General features: G+C 37.1%; 1 protein-coding gene across 1 annotated transcript in view; it reads right to left on the bottom strand.

The window, feature by feature from the left end:
- Positions 1-24,400, bottom strand: part of MATN2 (matrilin 2) — a 658,816-nt gene that overhangs the window by 427,365 nt on the left and 207,051 nt on the right. The window contains exon 5 of the mRNA XM_044065933.1: positions 8,445-8,567. Coding sequence (XP_043921868.1) covers positions 8,445-8,567 — 123 coding nt within the window. The remainder of the gene's footprint in view (positions 1-8,444; positions 8,568-24,400) is intronic.

The raw sequence follows: 24,400 nt of genomic DNA, 5'->3' as shown, positions 1-24,400 counted from the left end.
TCCAAACCAGAGCTCCGTTCGGAGCTCCCATTATTATTATTAATAGTGGTGAAAATGTTTCTAATAAGCTATTAGAGCTGGAAACTAGGATGATTCTGAAGTTCAACACTTTAAAACCTTTTGGTCTAAATTTAGAATTGGGCATTTGATGGAGTTCAATCATTAATAATATTTGGAAATAATTTTGCAAATATCTTTAAATATTGCATTTATTTGTATATAAGTTTACAAAGAATGTATTGTTTTATAACATGTATTTATTCGTGACATTTATTATAATTTACAAGGTCACTTTAAATGTTTCTTCTTTTGTGATATTTATTGGAAAATTGATTGATTGTTTGAATATTTATTATAAAAGCTGACATTGTGCAGCAATGAATTGTGATCCTTGAAGGCGAATTGCCGAGGTACCAGATCATTTCACATTAAAGGAGAAGAAAAGTACTGGCTGTCTGGTGTGTTGCTGCTGTTGGCAATATCAGTTGGTTCTGTAATTTTCGTGCCTTTGTGCTGTAACTCAGAGCAGATCTGGGTGATATAGCCTAATATTTTATATGTCAATCCAGATTTGCTTTGCTGCTTACATGAGATTAAAGGCAAGGAGTTTTTCTGGGGGAGAGGGAGGAGACAATATTTATAAGTCATTTTCTTCCTTGCAGTCATTTTAATAGTACCTCTAAGTCTCCTTCCACTTTGTTTTCATTGTTCATGGACAGTTTAGCCAAATCACTTGGTTAAATAAAGTTTTTTCCATAGAATTTAACATGGGCATGGTAGTTCTGCATATTCTGACAACAGTGGCATAACCACAAGTCATTGTTGTACTCCACTACGTTTTTTTTCTAGTGGGACAGGGTTTTCTTTTGGTCCTCCCTGCCATCACCATCGTGCCCCTTCCTCACTGAAATGACTCGGTTATTTCCCTGGTAGCTAAAGCATAACTACATTTCAAGCTATGACACGGGTTGAGTGAAGGCAAGCCATCATCCATGGGCAGTGCTATTTCTTAATGCCTGCCCACAGTCCTGCCTCCATGCTAGACGTAATTATGTCAGTGTAGATTTCTGTCTACTGATAATAAATTCCCCATGTTTGTGGTAGTGTTGTGCTGGAGTCACAAGTCTTCATTAGAGTTTAACTTGGAAATGTATTGGTTCAAATAAACTTTGGGCCATTTCAATAATGCTGTGCCAAAAAAAGTTTAGGAAATTAACTATTTGTTTATAAATTAAAGCAGGAAATGATCTGCTGAGATATGCGAAGAAGGGCCACTTGAGGAGTCCTTTGTTCATATTTAGTTTATTTTGTCTGTAAGCAGCAAGAATATAGTGCCTGGAATGAGACCATGGTACTGTTTGGCCAGAATATTTTACAAGCAGCCTTGTAACTGTTTTGCTATTACTGGTGTTATTACTTGTCTTAATGATTTTATTAGTACAGGCAGTCTGCAGATTTGTTAATAGTGTTCAAGACGGATTAACATTTTTTGCCTTGGAATGGCTGCTGTTTTCTTTTCACTGTGAAGGGAAGATACCCATTTTGATTAATAAGTTGAAGACATGCTTTTCTTATGGTAATGCATTCTGTTGCTATCCTTATGTATTTTGGGTATAAGAGGTAATTTGAGTATTTTTTTCATTCATTCTTTCAGTATTTAGTTTTTCACTCATTCTTTCATTCACTCACATAATCATAATGTCATACTTAACTTATTCAGTTCAGATTGTAGGGAAGCTGGGGCCTATGGGAGAGCTGGGGTATATGTCAGAAAAAAACTCTCTGCAAGTAGGACCAGGTGCAAGGCAGGAACTGATACAAGTAGACAAAAAAATGCCAGCACCAAATACAGTGAAAAGCACCAAATGAGACTAATAAATTAAATACATAAGTATTTTATTAAAGTATAATAAACATCCCAGACCGGTTTCAGCCAACGGGCTTTCCTCAGAGGGAATGAAAGTAGTTACATCTGTGAAGTGACATATATATATATATATATATATATATATATATATATATATATATATATATATATATATATATATAGTTCCCTATCAGAAGCCTGAAACACTATAAGCCTGAAAATCAAAATCCTGAAAACTATAGACTGAAAACTCAAAATCCTGAAAGCCCAAAATCCTGAAAACACAAAATGGACATACTGACGTCATTGTGGCTTTGCTATTGTTAGCCCTGTGGTGTTGGGTCATGCGTTGGGTTCAGGTAAGTGTGCGGTTGGTTTTATGTTAGGGTTAGGGGCGGTTTAAGTGAGTTAGGGTTAGGGCGCAGGTTAGGCATGTATGCAATAGTGACAAATATTGGGGTTAGGGGCGGTTTAAGTGAGTTAGGGTTAGGGCGCGGGTCAGGTGAGTGTGCGATAGTGACGGACCTTAGGTTTAGGGTTAGGGTTAGGGTCAGTTGGTAGATATTAGTGTCTTTATAGTGACATATTAGCATTATTTGTGTTTTCAGGATTTTGGGCTTTCAGGATTTTGAATTTTCAGTCTATAGTTTTCAGGATTTTGATTTTCAGGCTTATAGTGTTTCAGGCTTCTGATAGGGAACCATATATATATATATATATATATATATATATATATATATATATATATATACATATATAAAACATGAACCATCCAATAGGATTCTTCCGAAAGTGATCTTCCCAACATTCAAATTGTTTCCTGTGTAAAGAATGAAAAGAGAATGAAAAGTTATGCAATAAAACCACATTATTAATATATAATGTAATAAATGAAGAATAAAATAAACAATAAAAATAAAACACATAATATTATAAATGGTCATTCAAGCCAGGTGAAAACAAAGCACCCAGTTTAATGATCCAATACTTCTCTTTTTTAGTAAGGACTGAGTGCCATCCTTGCTTGTTGGATCTGTCACCAAGAATTCTATCAATAATAGTGAACTGGAATCTGGCTGAGTTGTGGTGTAAACAATGTCTATATAGAGCATTGGTCTCTCTCTTGGTTCGTATGTCACTACGATGCTCAGGCATACATAAATGAAGTGGTTGTGATGTTTGTTCAACATAAAATGAGCCACATGTACATGTTGCAAGGTACACCACCCGATCACTATTACAATTGCCGAAAAATGTTATGTCAAAAATCCTGTCAGTGTTTTTGCTGGTGAACTGTTTGGATGTAAAAATGAATGGACATGATGAGCAATGACCACAGTTGTAACTATCCCATAATTTGTCACCTGTCATGGTTAATTGGTGGTGTATAGCTCCAGCCAAGCTTACCCTTTTAAAATGTGAAAAAAATTACCCAAGTGTCCTGCCTCTTCTATATCCATACTTACATACATCACCAATCAGAGGTATAAGCTCCTCATTAGCAGTAAGAATGTTCCAATGTTTGGACATAACATTCCTGATTAAGTTAATATTTCATCCAAATGTTGTGATGAACCAAATAGATTCATCCTGTTCAGTATGAGTTTTGTCATGATATGTACGAAGTGAGGTTCTAGTTGAGTTGGAGGCAACTTGTTGAGCACCCTGGATGTCCAGCTCATTGTAGCCCCTAGCTCTAAACCTACTAACCAGATCCTGTTGGGATTTTTCATAGTCATTTTCTGAGGAACAAATTCTGCGAATCCTGAGGAATTGAGATTTGGGTATGTTTCCGATAATGTGGTTGGAGTGCATACCGTTGCATGTAATAGACTATTATACTGGGGATATTTGCGAAAAGTTTTGCTTTGTAAAGTGTCGTCTGGATTCCGAGTTATAGTAACATCCAAAAAATTAATTTCAGACCTATCGCAAGTTAACGTGAATTAAATGCCCCATTTGTTCTGGTTGAGATACAATATGAATTCCGCCAAATATTCCTCATACGAACTCCAAACCAACCAACAATCATCCAGATATCTACACCAAATGTCAAGTTCCTCAAGATATAGATTGTGTGTGGAGTCATAAATGAGATGTTCCTCAATGTATCCCATAAACAGGTCTGCATATATAGGAGCGAAAGATGCTCCCATAGCAGTACCTTTGAGCTGCCAGTAACATTCTCCCTGAAAATGAAAAACATTTTTGTTAAGAACATGCTCAGCTATGCAGACCAAAAGTGTGTTAAAGCCTACCAGATATAGTTGGGCTTTGTCCAACCAAAACTTAAGGGCTTCCAATCCAGCCCAGTGTGGTATATTGGCGTATAATGCCTTGACATCCAGGGTGCAGAGTAGCAAGTCAGGTTCCAGTTGGCTGTCAGAAATTATTTGTAAAAATTGTGTGGTCTCCTGTATTCTGGCACAAATTAAGCCAAGTAGTGGTTTGAGATATAATGTAAGGAACTCAGATAGTGGTTCAGTCAAAGAACCCATGCCAGATACAATTGGTCTTCCAGGAGGTTTGTTAAGGCATTTATGTATCTTAGGCAAAAGATATAATGTTTGTTTCTGTGGATCTTGGACCGTAAGATGTGTCTTCATTGTATCCAATATGATACCCTCTGAGACAGCCAGATCCAAAAAATCATCAATTTCCCGCTTGAAATTTGGAGTGGGGTCAATAGGCATCTTCATATAATGGGAAGGGTTGGACAATTGTCCATTTCCCTCCCCCAGATAATAATCCGTGTCCATGATAACTATGGCCCCACCCTTGTCAGCCTGGGTAATGATGATATTTTTGTTGTCCCTAAGTTGTTGCAATGCCCGTTGTTCATTGATAGATTGTGTTTCAAGGGAATAAACTGATCTAACTTAAAGTGTATATCCCTGAGTACTGCTTGTTGAAAGACAGCTACATTGCGATTCATAGGTGGTACAAAGTTGGATTTATGAAATATGAATTCATTAGATCTTTGAGAGTTTGATCTAGACCCAAACAAAAGTTTGAGGTTACTCCTGTGGCAAAAGTCATTAATATCATTAACTATGTCCGATTCATTAATAAAAATCCCAGGAACAAAATTCAAACCTTTATTCAAAAGTTTCTTTTGGTCATATGGTAAAACAGTTTTAGAAATGTTCAAAATGTTACAATCTATCGTCTCATAAATGTTTGTAGAAGACCCTCGATTGTATCTATCTTTGTACCTTCTATGTTTTCTCCCACCCCTCCTCCTAATGCGTTTAAAGGATGGGTCTGTTTTTTAGATTTCTTGGAAACTGGGGAATCCACAGTGTTAACCCCTTCAGAGCTGGGGTATATCCCAACATTCGGTGGGTACAAGGAAGACAAACAAATATTGAACAAGACATCAGCTAATCACAGGATGCACTCGCATACACCCCATATACACACACACAGACTATCACTAATACATGGAACATAAACCTTTAAGTCATTTTGAGAATTACCAGGGCAGCATATTTTTGAAAATGTGGGTGGAAATTGGAATATTCAGTGAAAGCACACACACATGGACAAAAAGATAACATGCAACCCCCCACAACACACACATACACGCACACACACACACACGCACACACACACACACACACACACACACACACACACACACACACACACACACACACATACACACATGCACACAATACCCCAGCAAGGAACCAAACCGGAGAATCGACTGTGTAAGGCAAAAATGCTAACCACTTTTTGCATGACATTTTGTTGAACAGACTGCATGTTTATCTTCTTGTTACCTTTAAAGTAGAATTTAGGGTTTTATGGCTAATTTGCTTTCCTTTTGCTGTTTATGCTTTCTAGCTGGTATTTTAATGGTGTGGTTGAAGTCCTACTGCATCATTTGCTTAAAATAACAGGGTTTACTACTAAGTGTTCGCATGCTAGCAGCTCATGACACACTTCCTCACTGCCACTTGCTCAAAGGGGCAAATGTTCTAAGTCTCATTAGCTCAATCTTACTTAATTACTAAGCCCTCCCAAAACCCAAACCTATTAAACTGTACTTCACTACCAAAGCCCTAAATGTAACCCTACAACTCCCACCTAGTTTCTAACCTGAGTACTCACCCTGTAGCCCTAAAACTCCACTCCCCCTCACTAAACCTAAAAATCCCAGATCACCCCAATATTTGTCATATGATGGCCCCTTCTGGATGGCTCTCACCCCAGTGGATCCAGCTGTGGAACAAATGGGTATCCAGTGGTACGAGACTTAATGGTCAGCAGACAGATGGAGAAAAGTACCCATAAAAATGGAAAGCTAAACCACATTTGTAAATTGGTTATTCTATATTTTGGTATTTTTTTCTGGGAAAATGTTTGGTTTTCATTTATGTTTATAATGTTGTTTTACCAGTATGCTGCTAATGGTTTGTTTTGTAAAAAATACCAGTACTAGAATGGTTAATTTTACTATAGCAGTGGTTAGACAGTACAGTTTTATGATTATTTTGTGTGCTTGATACTTTTATTTGGCACGTGCAATTTTTGAGAGATAGAAGATATACAAGTAACTGTTTAAATGTGGCTTTTCTTGAGGTAGGGTATTATTTTTTTTTTTTTTGGGGGGGGGGGTCTGAGTCGATTCCAGAAGGGTATTTGTCACATTTATGTGAGACAATTGTTCAGATACTGTACATGTCCACCATCTTGACTACTTGCCTTTTAACCCCTAGCTAGTCAAAGAAAAAGGTAAGAGTGTTTCATCTTTTAGGACAGGTGTGTGTGGAATATGCTTAGGGTAAACAGGGGCTTATAACTACATTGCGTTTTAGGGTACAAGGGCTGTACGTGAGGTGATGTAGGGGTACACCACTACTAGTCTGACCTGGGCAGCATCTCCTGAGTTATTGGGTGCTTGTATCTGTGATACTGAGAAAAAAAGTGCAAAAAAGTTATCATATATACCAATTCTTAGATTAATGTATTATTGTGCATGCCCCCTAACCCAAGGGACAAAGATCTGACAGTAAGTAACTCAGGTCTGAGGGTACTGCACACCTTGCAAAAAAGTATTACAACTTTAATAGTGGATTTCATAGTTTGCTATTTCTGTCACATTTACACTTTAATTTTTGAAGTGTTTGCACTTGCAGGCTTGGCTGACAGCTCTGGCCTAGATTTAAGAGAATTAAATTGTAAATAATAAAGTAATACAGTGGTTTAGTACAAGCACCATATAAACTGATACACAGTAGTTTATTTCCCACTATTTCAGTAACTTTAGATAGACAAGGGATCTATTAAAGAGAGTTTTAGTATTTCAGCATTTTTGAATATATAACAACGTAAATAATGGATGTGAAACTAGGACACAAGTTTCAAAAAATGTAGCAGATTATGATGCTCTAATATTTTTCTGGTATTAACCTTACTAGCAATACGCAAAAGGTATGAAATAAAGTAAAATGTGACAGTGGACAAACTCACTTTCAGTGCATTATTACAGTAAGGAGTACGTACAAGCTCACTAGTAAGTGATGCTGTGATACCGAGTACTTTAAAGCTAGCAAAACACTTTAGGAGACTACCTACATTTTCAATCTTTATTTCAAAACTAGTACACTCTTACACCTGTAATCTTACAATATCATGGCACATTAGGACAACACAAACAAACTGCAGAGAACAGCTTATGAGATGAATTGCAGAGGATTACATATGGCACTGCTTGGTTAAACAGAACTTCTATATTTATGTAAAAAGAACACATTTCCTTCCTAATTTATTACACAGTGACCAAATTAAGTTTTTAGAAAAGTTAAAGCAATCCTTATGACCTCATAGGGGTATAGTTGGTTTATATCATTACATTGTATTAACATATATTTGTTGAGCTTGTGTTAAGTTATAGTATATTTTAATTTATTTTCATGTTTAACATTGATTGCATATACTTAATGCTTTATGTTATGACAAGAACTCTGTAAATGGATACTGACCACAAGGGTTTCTAGAGTAAACTAACTAAATAAATGAAATTCTGCATAAGTGAAGTATTACTCACTCTTACAATGTAACTGAAGTTCCAACAAGGTAAATGGGTATTTCTAGTTTAAAAAAATGTATCTTGTCCAATTTACTATTAAGATACTCTACGGCTCAGAATTTGTTTTGAACAGAGCAGAGTACATGTATAACTTCGAATAATGTTAGAGTTTTAAATGGAAACTTTTTTTTTAACAATCTGCACTCTGGCTGTATGTTTTTGGTTAAAAATTAAGAATTTTAAATCTGTTGCCAGTGTCTGACTGCATGATGTTTTCATGTTTGAATTAAATAAAATGTGTATGGTCATTGACAAATGCCAGCCTTCACCTTTAGCCTATTCCAGCTCACAGCTGTAGTTGCTTGAAGCACAACACTCTATTTCTGAAAAAGTCCACTTTTCATCCAACAGTAGTATTTTAGTTAAATGCACATGATCAGGACCTATGGGATAACAAAGAATTATGCAAATAAAAAATAATAATAACAGATACTCCAGTCTCCTAAAATAAAGGTAATTTGTACACTTTTAATAACTTACTTTTACATGTCCTTTTGTCTGGATTAAGACTGTACCCACTTTGGCATCTGCAGATGTATGAATTTTCAGTGCTAACACATTCATGTTCACAGCCATGAGTACCTAAGGCACAGTAATCAATTCCTGGCAAAAAATAAATAAATAAATAAATAAATAATTGTACTTTTGGGGTGGAGCTGTGACATACAAGGTATAACCATTTAATTAAAGTAGTCTTTTTGCTTTCTACACTTGCAGTGAAATAAGCAAACTAAAAAAAAGTTGCAGAGGTTATCATAACATGACTGACTGGTTTGACAGAAGATCTGACAGCTACAGCTATCAAACTGTTAAACAAGATGTACAAATAGATGATGCCCTTTGAAAATATTAAAGTTTGATGGGCAGTTTAAGCAGAAAACTGGCTAAGAAGATGATAAAAAATGTTATAGTGGCACAATTCTAGTTCCAAGGAGTCTGTGCTGTCTGTACTCAACATGCCCATTGTAAATTAAACATATTCCAGGAGAACAAGTATGGCCACTGACGTCTTCTATTGCTGCTGAAACAACCCTACTGCTGTAACATTTAAAAAACATCATAGACTACTAAGGAGACAGCAGACAGAAAATCTACTCTCTTTCTAGAAATTTCTCTGCTGTAAGTCCATGTATTCTTATTATTATTTTAAATTCACAAACACTCAGCAGAGACACTTGTAAGATGCAAGTGCTTTCTTCCTCTCCTGTACTGATGTACAGTGCAGGCATGTGGACGTACACATTATACCCAAGCGCAGTACATTAGAACCCAGCAGGGGAGGTGGAAGATTACTAAAGTGACATCATACAATGACATCATTTAAGAACAGTAAGAAATTTCTTTCTTGAATAATGTCATAGAATAATAACAATAATCCTCTCCTTTGTCTTACCCATGGTTAGTTCGGTTACAATAAAGGCTGTCTTCCCCAATAAATTGTTCGTTTCAGTTACAATCACCACCAAAGTTCCACCATGTAAAATGGTTCTTAAATAATCACCGCCAATAGCCCCACAAGGGAAATTCTTTTATTTTCAATAAAATACAGTTAAAAAGAAACAATTTAGCGCTTTTGTCTCCCACCGGAGACCTCTTCAGAATCAATTGACCTTGCTCAAATCATTCCTTTTATATAAATAACACACATCAATTAATTACAATTAAATTAAATACTATTAAATAATGAGGAGAAATAAAAGATCATTGGCTGGCCATACTAATCATTCTAATAAGCATTAAAAACATATTCTCCCACAGCAACGGAGAACAGAAATTGCTAAAACCTTTAGCCTGAAAGACTTTACATACAGAAAATGGTGGTTTTTGCATTAATACCACTGATCAAAGACACAAATACAGGAAAAAAATACAGGAAAAAAACCCTTCAAAAACAAACCTTAGGGGATAGTTCTAGTGTACTACATAAGACAGTGCCAGTAAAACTCCAAAGTTAAATAAGTCTGTAATAAAACTTTGGACCTAGTTGTGTTGATCATTACATATGTGAAAGGTTAGTAGTATATATGTATATATATAAATATATAAACAATTTTTTTAAAAAAACATATATTGCACCAAGTATATATATAATAAATATAATAAATAATAAAAATCAGTGATACATATATATATATATATATATATATATATATATATATATATATATGAAATTTTAAATTGTATATAAAAATGTATGTAATGTATATATAAATATAAATAAATATAAATACAAATATAAATGTAAATAGAAATAGAAATATAAACATACAAGCGATTGAATATAAAATTGTACTATATAATTGTGAAATATAACTTGTACTATCTAATTATGAAATATAACTTCATATTACTAAAGAACAAAATATTGTTCCAAAACCTTGAGAATAACCCCCTCTGTGTAAAAGCAACCTTAAATTTTATATCTTTTTGGATCATCAGATAATATTTTTAGGGCTGGTGTAATGGAGACATGGTCATTCAAACCCTTACCACAACATGCATCCATTTTCAACTGCTAAATCATTTCTCTGTATTCTAACCTAGTCTCCCAGTCACCCCCTCTTTCAAAGTGTTCCACTTCCTCTAAAACCCAAAACTTGAAATTGGCTTGCTCACATGTAAGAGAATGTCTATAAAGGGCATTATTCACATCTTTCCTGTTGATGTCCCTAATGTGCTCATATATTCTCTTCCTCAAGTGTCGTTTCGTTTTGCCAATGTAGTATCCACAACAATACTTGCAAAATGCAATATATACCACCCCCTTGGTATAACAACTGCTATACTTTCTTGCCTTCAATCTCATACCTAAACTCGGAATCCATAGTTCTTTTTTATCAGCTATAAAGGGGCATTGTGGGCATCTACCACATCTGAAGGTACCTATTCTATTAGAGACAACTTCACCTACCCCTGAATGTCTCTTTCTCTCAAAAATATTTTTAAAATTTTGATTCCTTCTATAACTGTATGTCAATGTGTTCTGAAAAACAGTAACCCTGGTGGACATTGTCCTGAACACCTCCCATGTTTCGTTGATGCATTTTGTGAGCCATCCTATGCCCTTATAGTAAGTAAGTGTTAAGTATGGTAATGCTGTCTTCTTGTTCAGATAGTTATTCCCATTCTTGTCCACTACTGTATTGATTGTATTGTTCTGCTTACTTAGTAAGGGCACAAAATCGGTATCCCTTTTCCCAATTACATATTCTTTAACAGATTGGGTCAATTCAAGGGATAACCTCTCTGTTGGAACATTCTTTGTACTTTGTCGACTTCACTAAGAAAATCTTCCTAGCTACCCTAATCATTTGTCCCTTTACTATATTCTTCTTTAGTAAGCTAGGATGATCACTATCAAAGTGCAAGTATGCGTTGGAATAGTGTTTCTTTCTATAAACACTAAATTTGTATTCCTTGGTGTTATAGTTCTTCTGTAATTTGATATCCAAATAATTTATTTCATGCAAGTTAATTTCGTGTGTAAACCTTAAAAAAGTAGTGCTATTATTAATAAAAGAAATCATTTCATCAATAAACTCATTTGGCCCATCCCATAAAATAAATATATCATCCAAGAAACGATAGTAACTCTTCACAAATTTAAAAAGTTCACTTTCAAATAAATAATGTTTCTCCCAGTATAACATAATAATGTTCGCGTATACAGGGGCACAAGCCGAACCCATTGCAACTCCATCTTTTTGGTGATAATAGCCCCCTGAAAGAATATATAATTGTTTTTTAATACTAATTCCATACTTTCTAATACCAGTTTGAATTCATCAGCTGTTAGCAAATTCATTTCTAATACCATTTGTTCAAACCAATCCATACCCTCCAAATGGGGTATGACAGAAAATAGGTTCTGAACATCAACCGTAATAAACATAATTCCATCCCCATAGGGATCTTTACCAATTTTTTGTAAAAAGTCCCAAGAATCAACCAAGATATGTGGGTATTTTGTATAGTATTTCTTTAGTTTAGTATCATTAAACCCACCATTTTCTGTATGTAAAGTCTTTCAGGCTAAAGGTTTTAGCAATTTCTGTTCTCCGTTGCTATGGGAGAATATGTTTTTAATGCTTATTAGAATGATTAGTATGGCCAGCCAATGATCTTTTATTTCTCCTCATTATTTAATAGTATTTAATTTAATTGTAATTAATTGATGTGTGTTATTTATATAAAAGGAATGATTTGAGCAAGGTCAATTGATTCTGAAGAGGTTTCCGGTGGGAGACAAAAGTGCTAAATCGCTTCTTTTTAACTGTATTTTATTGAAAATAAAAGAATTTCCCTTGTGGAGCTATTGGCGGTGATTATTTAAGAACCATTTTACATGGTGGAACTTTGGTGGTGATTGTAACTGAAACAAACTATTTATTGGGGAAGACAGCCTTTATTGTAACTGAACCAATCTGTTGGTTATAAGTTTTTCGTGTTTTGAAGTGGTTACCCATGGTTAGCTTTCTATAATCACCCAGGCTTTGCCCTGGTGATCAAACCTCTCCAGACATGGGTAAATCCTACAATACTAACACCTAGTCATGGATTATTGCTAAAATAGTGGAGTTCCCTGCGAAACCACACAATGACTGATACTTGGCACAAGCCTTCTTATGTCATACTTAGAACATATGCCTTACACTCACAAGTTTTTAGACCAGAGATTACTTTAAATCTCACACAACAGTTGCCAATGACTTACCTGCCTACTTTGGGAATATAGGCTATATGTATGATAATACAGTTAGCCATGCCACTGGAAGAAATTATATGAGAATAACTATATGAGTGCCTTTAGGCAGCATGGTGGTTCATTGGTAACATTCTGCTGAGATCTGGATTCAATCTTATTTTTATTTTATTTGTATTTATTTATTTTACATTTGTTAACTAGGAAAATCCCACTGGACCAGGTCCTTTTTCAGTGGATGCCCGGGGAGAAAAGCTTAACATATAGTAAAGTAGTTATGATACAGGTAAAGCAGACATGACAAAACAGGTCAATTATAAGTACACACATACAGATAATTGTTCACAATGATTCAACTGTGATTGGTAAAGGACCAAGACTTTTGATAAAGAGTTATATATAAAGTACAAGTGACCTGACAGAGATAATGCTACTCTTTAAATAACAGTTACATACAATTAGCGTTTTACATTTTGCTTCTATTAAGGAACAGAGACGGAAAATACTATAACCTGAGCATCCAGATTATAAGGAGGAAAGTTAGATCTATGAGAAAGTGAGAGCCTAGAGTTTGAGTAGTAAAGAGAAAGGAGAAGAAAGTCAGAGGAGACTGTCATGTAATAGATGTCAGATCCAGGTTTTCCTCAGATGTGGTTCGAGAATTTTTTTGAATTGTGTGTTTGTTGTAGTAGAGGTTATTAGTGGGGAGGTTATTCCATTTTTTGGCTATGATATGGGAGTATAGAGCTTTGCCAGCAGTATTGTTGGCTGTTTTAATACTGAGGAGATGTTTATAAGAAGAGCAAAAGGGGCGACTGGTAGAATAATGTGTTAACAGCTGTTTTAGTGGTTCATAGGTTCATAGGTTAGTACTAGGCTATCAGCCCTAGGGCCTATACAAGCCTAGCCATAACAATTCCCTGAATACTTCTTCCCACATTATTTACTTTCCTGGACCCCTGTCTAGCAGGGTGACTGACGTGATCCCTGGGGTGAATTTCCTTTCTCCCATCCAATCGTCAAGGTTCCTCTTGAAGAGGTCCAAAGAGGCACTCTGCTTGACATGTATGGGCAATCTATTTCAGAGTCTGGGGAGTCTCTGGGTCAGGAACCTATCCCTCCAACATGTTTTGTTTATTGTGATGACAAGGTTTAGATCCCTGGAGCGTGTAGCTCTGAGGGATTGGGATTTCTTTAAGTGTAGCATGTCCAACAGCTCTGGGTTTGACATGGCCTTGTATGTTAAGCAGAGATCGCCTCTGAGTAGACGATATGCGACAGAGTATAGCTGGAGTTTTTTAAGGCGGTCAGCATAGGGCATCTGCTTTAGGCCTGTGATTCTTTTAGTGAGGTATTTCTGAGGCCTTTCTAGTTGTTGCAGATGTCTTGAGAGGTACATACCAAATGGGGCATTGTATTCTATAATGGGTCTAATGAGGGATGAGTACAGTGGGACAATGACCTTTTTTCTGGATGAAAAGCCCTTCGTGATGAGGTGTGCCACATAGAAGGATTTCCTGACTGTTGTGGCGATGTGGTTATCGAAGGTGAGACCACTGTCCACCTGTGTCCCTAAGTCTCTTATCACACTTTCTGTGTTTAGTGTACTGCCACCTATATGGTAATTCATGGTTACATGTTTTTTCCCAAAGGGGATAACAATACATTTCTTGGCATTGAGCTTGAGCCCATGGCTCTGGCACCAAGCATCTGTTTCTGTAAGGCCCTTTTGTAGAGTATCCACATCATTTGGGGATTCAATAATGGCTCCCAGTTTGCAGTCATCTGCAAACTTTGTTAGCCAGAGTCCCTTAGTATTGACCTGTACTTCAGAGAAGTAGATGCCAAACAAGAGCGGCCCCAGGACTGAACCCTGAGGTACTCCACTTGTCACTTGTCTGGAGCTGGATTTGGAGTCGGCTACTTTTACAGTGTGGGTTCTATCAGTAAGCCATTTAGCAACCCATTGGGTGACATAGGGATTAATGCCCAACTTAGTAAGTTTATCTATGATTCCAGAGTGGGGATGGTGTCAAAGGCCTTGGCAAGGTCTAGATAGGCTGTGTGGACCACCTTACCCTTGTCCATGGCTCTGGAGACTGATTCAAAGAAGTCAATCAGGTTCAGGAGACAAGATCGGCCCTTCACAAACCCAAACTGGGTGGGGTCCAGTGTTTGAAGGTTGCCAATGTCTTTGTTTATAAGTTCCATGATAATACGCTCCATGGCCTTGCAGATAAGGCTTGTCAGACTGATGGGACGGTAGTTTCCGGGATCCAAGGTGGATCCCCTTGTGGATTGGGATAACTATAGCTCTGCGCCACTCAGTGGGCACGAAACCTGAGGTGAGGCTATGATTAAACATGACACTTAGGTGAGGTGCCAGTTCATATTATAGTTCATGTAGTACACAGCCTGGGATGTCATCTGGTCCCATGGATGCTGTATTCTTGGCTTTAGAGAGTGCGTTTTGTACCTGTGTGGCCGTTATTACTGGAATTTGGCAATCTTCCGGTATTGAGATGGGCCATTTAGGGGTGAGAGTGGGGTGAAGTTGGCACTGAATCGATCTGCCAGGATATTGGCAATATCCTTCGGATCAGTATATTTAATGCCATTCTGTTTTAGCTCAGAGCAGATCTGAGCATTGCCATTTAGATTCTTGACATAATTATAGAATGCTTTGTGGTTGTCTTTGGAATCTTTGGCAATTTTATTTTCGTAACTAGCTTTGGAGGATTTTATGAGGCATCTCAGTTTCTTACTGAGGCTAGTAAGGGAGTTTTTGCATCCTGGGATTTTCCTCTTTTCTGCAAAAGTTTCTTCCTTCTATTGTATAGTTTGTTTATGGCAGGGGACCACCAGATTGGCTTCCTTTTTGGATGAGAGCATTTTGGTTCTATTTGGGATGGCACGATTCATGCATGAGTGGATGTGCTCGTACAGTGCCGTAGTGTAGGATTCAGCAGTTGAACTTTCAGTTCCCGTCTGCATGGGTGTCATGAAGTTTGTCACTTCTGACTTGAGTAGCATGAAGTTGGCTTTAGAGAAGTTTTTTATGGTGGTTTCTTTACTGGGGGTGGGGGTGGGATGTGGATGTTAAGGGTGATTAGCTTATGGTCAGACCTGACTAACGAGGGGGTGACCATAGGTATGGAGCATTGATTTCCCATGTTGGTAATGACCAGGTCTAGGATATTGGAGCCTGGTGGGACTATGGATTAGTTGATCCAGGGCGTTGGAATTTATGAATTCCAAGAACCGTTGCACAAAGGTGTTGGGACATGAGTAGTTTTCCCAGTTAATTGCAGGGTAGTTAAAATCACCCAGTATTAGGGTGTTTGGTTCTATCTTAATATTTTCCAGTATGTTTAGAAAGGTGTAGTGAGAATCTTGGGGTATGGTGGGGATCTGTAGCAAGCTACAATTTGGATTGCAGTCTTACCTAGTGTTAGTTGCACTTGGAGAATTTCAGACACATTGTGTTGGCCAACTAGCCTGGTGGTGTGAATATCCTTGGTGAATATTGACACTCCTCCACCTTTAGTGTTTCGGTCCTGGTTTGGTGGCCGAAAAGTGTGGTAAGAGTTGTAGCCTGGTATTGCAGGGGTGCTCTCTGGAGCCTTGAACCAGGTCTCAGTTACTGCACAGATATCGATGTTCTCCATTTTTAGGCGTGCCTCGAGAGAGTGCATTTTGAGGTTTAGACTTCTAGCATTGAGTAGCATTACCTTCAGATTTTGCATGCTTGTACCTGTTATGGTGGTGGTTTTGTCCTTTGAAGTTTGCCTAAAAAAGGCACTATAGGGGTGGCAAGAACCTTAGCCAGTAACCTGAATCCCAGGGGCGACAGGTGCAGACCATCTCTGACAAAGCATCGTGGTCTGTCAATCATGTCATCCCAGGCAGACAGATACTGGATCCCCTTTGAATGACACCATAAGCTTAGCCAATTGTTGAAGTCAATCATTTTATCCTTATATTGTGGTATCATTCTGGGTGAAGGCAGGATGCTACTCAGGGCTAGGGTCATACCTGCCTGGGCCACATGATCCGAGAGCTCTTCCATGTCTCTTTTCATGTAGTCCAGGGAGGTACGTCTCAAGTCATTCACTCCAACATGGACAATGACAGAGTCATATTTGTACTTGTTGTGGAGTGACTTGAGTGCATGCATTATGTGGCGGATCCTGGCACCCGACAGGCAGCTGACTGTAACTTTCTCCTTATTCAACCTGGTGAGAGGGACATCAGTGTGCCGGACTATAGAGTCACCTATGACTAAAGTGTTAGGTACATTGTCTTGCCTTAGGGGCTGTTGCTGGGTGGCACACTGGTGTTGTGAACTATGTGACACATTGGTTGTGATTAGTGTTTGTTTGCGTTTCAGCTTCAGAGGTCTTTGTTGCTTGGGCAGGTTACAGTTAAGGGCCTCTGCATATGTGGATTTAGTGTTGCTATATGTGGGTGTTGGTGGTGCGGGTTTAGAAGGGCTATGTGTTGCTTGAGGTGTAGTGTGGGTGTTAACCTTCTCCTCTTGACTGTTTAGCACAATCTTGGGTGGAGAGAGCTTTGCTTCCATTTTGGCTATATAAGTGCATCTCTCACAGGTTGTAGTGTTGGGTGGTAGGAGGAGAGGGTTGTCTGTGTACATGAGGCAATTGCTGCATTGCCCCAGTATGCCCAGATTCACCAGGTGGACAGGAGAAATCACTGGAAGCTGACCCTTGGACATGCCTGGTTTGGGGCTTTTTTTTTTCTTTGTAAAGTATAGGAGCTGTTTCCTTAGCAAGGTACTTTGCAATTATAGGCTGTTTAGTACCTACTATTAATTTCTCCTTTTTAACAAGGAGAGTGCAGTGTTTGTATGAGTTTAAGGCTTCCTAGTGCTTTCCAGCAGGTATTAGAGAAAGTGCTAGTCACAGGGATGCTTAAAGGTAAGATTGAAAAGAATGCACTCTGCAGTGTGCACTAGAGAAGTTAGATGTGAAAGTAGGTAACTTGAGTTTTACCTGTTTAAAAAGTTAAGGTTTAGTGGAGAGTTACTATTTTTAAAACAGCAAGATGGACTGAAAGGGGTGGTCACTTTTGTATTTTGGTACTATGAAATATTGTAGGATGGCCAATAAATTTAAATAATTGAAGGGGTGGGATTTCAAAAGTGATGGTTTTGTGATTACTCACATAAGCCAGTGAAAGTAGAGAGAAATGAGATATATGGTCAGATTAACATAAGAGGCGGGCAACTAGAAAGACAGTGGTATTAAATTCTGCCTGGCTCAGAACAGAGAGAGCTGTGGTCTCTTTTGAAGTTTTAATATGCTGTTAAAACAGAATGCAAGCAAAACACAAGGTAAAGAAAACAAACTACAGTATTCAAAATATAGAAAGGCAATACAGAAATACAAAAAATAACAGTAAACTAACCTTTCCTTCACAGCAAAGTGTAGCAGAGTCTGGATGAGCCTTTCTGGTCTAAAGGGAGAGTTACTGGTGAATTTGGAAGTTTTATTATAACATGGTTCTAGCTTGTCTAAGTCTGTTTTTCTAATATGGGTTAGGATAGGTGCTGCATATGTAAGTGTTGATAAAAGGTGGGTCTGAGCTAGGGTGAGTCTTGCTTTATCTGTGGGAAAATGTTTGTGTCTGTAGAGTGTCCCCATTTTCTTATGAACCTTCTGGATTGTTTGTGATATATGAATATCAAAAGATAGGTTATTATCTATTTCTACCCCTAGAAGTTTAGTATGGGTTGATGGTGAAATTATAGTGCCATTTCTGGATGTGATGGAGTGATGGAGAAAGTTGAGGGAGTAGATTTTGTTTTATTAGGAGTGAACAGAAATAATTTGGTTTTGCTGGGGTTGAGAATGAGTTGGATGTCAATGATCCAACTTTCAACAGCAGAGAATGATTCTTGGGCCAGTTTCTGTAAGGTGATAATAGATGGGGCTGTGCAAATGAGAGCAGAATCATCCGCATACTGAATTAGTGTGGCTTGTTTGGAGGAAGTAAGTAGATTGTTTGCAAAAATAGATAAAAGTAGCGGACCCAATTTAGAGCCTTGTGGTATCCCAATAGTGTTGAGGAGAGGAGCAGATAGTTTGTTTTGGCACTGGACAGCTTGTTGTCTGCTAGATAAGTAACTTTTAAACCAGGTGATAGTAGGGGGACTGAAGGAGAGTGAATCAAGACATCTAGTAGTTTGGGATGTGAGACCATGTCAAAAGCTTTGGAGAGATCTAAAAAGATAGCGGATACATAGTTGTTATTTCTGTGATGATTTTACCTGATTGGTGAATGATAGAAGAGCTAAGGTTGTGCTGTGGTGGGAGCAGAAACCATGTTGAGTAAAGGACAGAAGATTGTGTGAACTCAAGAATCACATAACTTGCAAATGTATGCATTTCTCTAGAAGTTTGGACAGGGGAAAAAGTATAGCTATTGGTCTGTAGTTGGAGAAATCATAGGATTTTCCACCTATGTGAAGAGGTATGATGTAGGCTATTTTCCAGAGTTTTGGTACATAAGCTTCCTGAATGGACCTGTTTATTAGGATCGAGACAGGATATGACAGGGAATCAGCTGCTATTTTCAGAAAGTTAGCAGGTATACTGTCTGCAGCAAGAGTGGTAGGCTTTAGGCAGAGGAGGAGTTTTTTAATTTTAGATGTAGGGACAGGAGAGTAAGAGAGAGGAAGGATGGATTGTTTTTGGGTACATGGTAGGCTTATTTCTAGAATTGTCTGAAGTTGTAGTGTGAGGGCTATCAGTATTAGATATTTTGGCTGACAGAGTTTGGATTGAGTTAATAAAATGATAGTTAAGCTGGGAAGCTATATCTTTGTTGTTGTTATTGGGGCTGTAGGGGGTGGTTATTTTGCCAGATTTTAGCAAGGTGTTGATTTTTTGAGTATTTGTTTTGGAGACCTAAAAGTAATTTTGTTTATCTAGTTTGGTCTGTGTTTTGGCTTGGTTCCTAAGTTGCTTATAGTATTGTTTTGTGAGATTGGATTTGTCTTTTTTCCATTGTTTCCATGCCTTGTCTCTATTTTTTAGTAGGGCTCTTGTGTCCCTATTCAACCATGAAGCATAGTTTGCTTTGGCTTTTATTTTCCTAATTGGTGCCATTGAATTTAGGACTATAATGAACATGTTGTTGAAATAGTCTATTGCTAGATCTAGGTCTAAAGTTCTTAGAGGTTCCCAGTTACATTGCTTTAGAATGTTGTTTAGGTTGCCTGGGTTTAGATTGTGGTTGTCCCTTATTTGTCTGTAGATTACAGGCTTTGGAATATTGATATGTTTCCTCAGGAGGAAAGTAGGGTGATGATCATGAAGTCCATCTGGTAAGCAGCCAGTCTGATAGTGATGTTTGGGGCTGTTCACCAATGTCCAATCAATAATGGTTTGATTTTGGGTCTTTTTGTCTTAGCATCATAATGTTTTCTTAGTGAATGTGCATATTCTGTCTATGTCCATGCTGGTTTTCTGCAGATTTCCCAACTTCTTTCCAGCTCTCAAAATCATGCTGGCTAACTGTGTGTGTGTGTGTGTGTGTGTGTGTGTGTGTGTGTGTGTGTGTGTGTGTGTGTGTGTGTGTGTGCATGTGTGTGCGTGTGTGTGTGTGTGTGTGTATTACCTATTAAACACCAGATACATAAATAATAAAATAAATATATATATGCTTGATAAAGAAATGTGTAATATAAAGAGTTTACTAAAAATAGTAAATATGCTAAACCTTAACAGCAGCCCTTTGGGGTGTCTGGAAGGACACAGAAATCTTAGCCGCAGCTGCAAACAAACCTGATTGGTACCCTCACCTAAACACTTTAATGAAAATACACAGTGCATGACTGCATAATATCTCATCACAGCTACTCAGTGACCACGTTAATGTATTCAGCTGTATAGAGGCAGATCCACATGGACTAATAACTCTGTAATGGACCCAGACCTTGGGAGTTCCTATGAGCCACTATTTAGCCTTTACCAGCCTTAGCTACTTGACTTGACCACTGCCCTGTTGAATCATGTTTTTGTCTGTCAGCCCTGGAAATAAGAGAGAGTCATGTACTGCTAGGCAATTTCATTCATTCAGATGTTTCCTTAGTTACAACCATTTGCTCCCCCAATATTTTTGAAAGAGTACACTGCAGGGAGTTTTTTTTTAAATCTGCCACTCATTATACTCCCATTTTGCATCACAAATGCAACATTTGCGATCCACCTGAGGAAAAAATATTTGAAGTATATCTGGGGTAGAAAAATACCCATGCAAACATTTCCAAGCAAAAATCTTAAAACCTTCTGGACTTTGTTGCATACTTAGGAGCCATACATATGCCCTCCCACTGCTCCCTTGTAAACTGCCCTTCCAATCTCTCTATTCAATCATTTCTAACCTCCTCTGATTGATTCTTATAGTTATCATGCAGCATTTCATATCCCTACTAATTATCACTTCTTAGCAACAGTTTATGTTCTAGATTTAACTAAAAACTCTACCACAGCAGGTCTTTCACTTAGGACTTCCTTCTCATTTCTCTTTGCCTATACTCTCATATCAATTCCTGACAGGGAATGCAGTCTCTAACCTGCAGTCCAAACTTCTTCTTCTTGGCCTCATTCCACTCTGTTACTGTTCTCTCTGTAGTTATTTGTTCCCAATAACTTGGTTCCTTTGTCAGTTTTCTTCTGTAAGTTCTAACCCCCTCTTAACTATTTTCTGTATCCATACTTGCAGTCATCACTATTAGTTATTTCTCCTTTCTCTATTCCCATGTCGGTTTAGTTCTTAGAATACTTTCTGCAACTTTATGAATATAATATCCTGTATGGTTATTATTCTCCTTAAGGATCTGTATCCAAAATCTTTTTATTTCTTGACCTCCCCCCACTTCATTATCATCCCTTTTCACTTTAAATGATAACCCTCTGATTGTATTATGTATATGAGCCCTAACAGTGTAGCTGTAAAATATCCCTTCAAATCAGGTAAACATAAACCACCTTGCTCTATTGAGAGGATCAACTTATCCCATTTAACTCTTTCCCTCCCAGATAAATTCTTTCAGCTTTTTATAAAGTATTATCCACAATTTCTCCTCTGATTGATAAAAATATGCCTGACCTGTATATAAAACCTTTAAATTCTAAAAACACCAACAAATAACACAATTAAGTACTGACGATCAAACATAATCCAAGAAAATACTTCTTTAATGTCACAAGTAAGCACTTTCATCTCAAACAAGACACTCAGACAATTGACTTCATCAGACTGTTGGATTTTGTTTTGGTCTTTGGTTCTTCAGTGGTTTATTTGGTGATGTTTTTAGAATTTTTGCATACTTTCATGCACCCGTGGTTTTCATCCATTTTTTCTTCTGTGTATAAAACGAAAAGGACTAAAAACATTTTTACTGCTTGCATCTTACTATTCCTGTCCATAAACATGAGGTTCCAGTTTTTCAGTTTTTTGTATTATCTCTTTGTTTAGTTTCTTCTGACATATCCTTAGCTTCCACAACAGAAGCCTTTTTAATCCATACTACTAAATACTTAATCTTATGATGTCCCCATAAATATGGGTATTGCTAAACCAATTTATGTGTGGGTACAGAATGTATGCCCATAGTCCCTGTTTTATCTTCTTTAATTTTATATCCCAAAAATACTTGAAATTGTCCCAAAATATTCCACAACACTGAGACATCCTTTTCTGGATGTATCAAGTACAAAATTATATTATCTACAAATAAAGCCAATTTTTCTTGATTGCAATGCCAATTATATCCTAGAATTCTTAAGTCCCTTATTTTCTTTGCCAATTGCTCTAAATATTAAACAAATAACAAAGTGGAAATAGGATATCCTCTTAGTTCATTTCTTGCCTCCAATCCTTCATATGTCCTCCTAATTAACATTGTTATTGCATCAGGAAATGTAAATGCTTCAATTGCCCTACTCATAATATTAAAGATGACTTTGTTGAATGCTGTCTCTGCATCAAGACCCAACAACAGCAGTATTTTCTTATATTCTGCTTCCATTTGGATCATCATTGCACCATTCAGGTTGTCAAATATTTACCTCCCCTCCACAAAACCACATTCATCTATGGCAATTTTGGCAACACCTTTGCCATGAGTATAGACATAAACACTTTATAATCATGGTTTAAAATTGAAATTGGTCTATATGAAGCTGGTTCTGATGGGTCTTTACCCTCTTTCGGTAATACAGCTACCACATCTTTCTTTCAAGATGCTGGTGCTTCCCCTCCTTTCAAAATGCTATTAAACAAAATCTTCCAGATCTTTATCACTTTCTTCATTCTTAACTTCCAGACTTACACAGGAATACCATCTATTCCTGGAGACTTCCCTGCAGATTTAGTAGACATCTCCATTTTTATCTCATCTCCTCCTTTCTTCACTATTAGTTGATGAGCCTCATCTTCTTCCAACTTTGTCATAATTAAGTCTTCCATAAAATATTCCCATCTGTGCTCTTTCTTGATTTCCACATTCCTCTTCTTTATACAAATTTTCATAAAATTTCCAAAGCATCTCTAATACCTCTATAGGATCTCTGGTTATTTTTCTTGTCATAGGCTCCTTAACTTTGGTGACAATCTGTACTACTTTCTGTTTTTTAAGGAATTGTGCTAAACATTTTTGTGATCTTGAGTTGTTATCAAAAAATAGCTGCTTAACAGCAATCTTTCTAAATGTATGCTTATTATCCAAATACTCCCTTATTTTCTCTTTAATACTCTGCCATTGTTCCTCTTCTTGCTCTGTGAGATTCCCCTTATTTTGTAATATTTTAACCTTTGCCAGCCCTTCTAAGTAAGTCATATTATTTCTTAACTATATCTCTTTCTCTTTGTTTATACTGTATTTTTAAATGCTATTTTCATTTTATCCCACCTACTAGCCATCTCTTCTGAAGAAATTTCTGTCATGCCTGCTAATGGTTGAATAGTTTCCACTACCTACTCCTTAAATTCATCTCTTTTTAACAGGTATGTGGGAAAGTGCAAATGTCTCATTTCTCTTCATTACACTGCACTTTTATCTTAGTTTTTGTTGGTGCATGATCTGTAATAGTTATTAGATTTGTGTCACAGATTTCAGTTAAATGCATGTACTCCTTTGAAATATAATTTCTGTTCAGTCTAGCCCAGTTATTGCACCTTGAGGAATAATATGTCAATTCTGTCCAAGCTCCTACTACTGAATTTGCATCTTCCATACCAAATATTTTCATACATTTCTTTAGAAATCTATCCTGTTTCATTCTATTTTCCCTTTTAGGTCCCCGTTGCAAATCAAGGTCCAGATCCACCCATAAGTAATATTCCCTGCTAAAAGCTAATTATTTATCTCAAAATTTTTTAAGCACCATAATAACCATTTTTGGGGTATGAAATAGCCCCAACATTTTCAAAATCTATGAATGTTTGCAGAACAAGTTAAATTACTAGTGTACGGTTAAATAATTTACTGACTGAAAGAATCTATATGAAATACAATGCAAATCAATATGGCAAAACTGGAAAAAGGCAGAATGCTTTGTAATCAGTATGGATATAAGAACAGAGTCATGAGAAAATAATAATCCAAAAAGGAGAACAGACTAACTCCACATTTAACTTTGCAGTACATAAGGCTATAAGCATTACAGGGGACATTATCCAGATTGTAATAAACCCTTCAGAATCT

The sequence above is a fragment of the Protopterus annectens genome, chromosome 3.part0 (assembly GCF_019279795.1).
Source record: "Protopterus annectens isolate FY-2018-M chromosome 3.part0, PAN1.0, whole genome shotgun sequence".
Classification (NCBI taxonomy): Eukaryota; Metazoa; Chordata; order Ceratodontiformes; family Protopteridae; genus Protopterus; species Protopterus annectens.
Note: the sequence above shows the minus strand (reverse complement) of the source record. Positions and strands in the feature narration are given on the sequence as shown.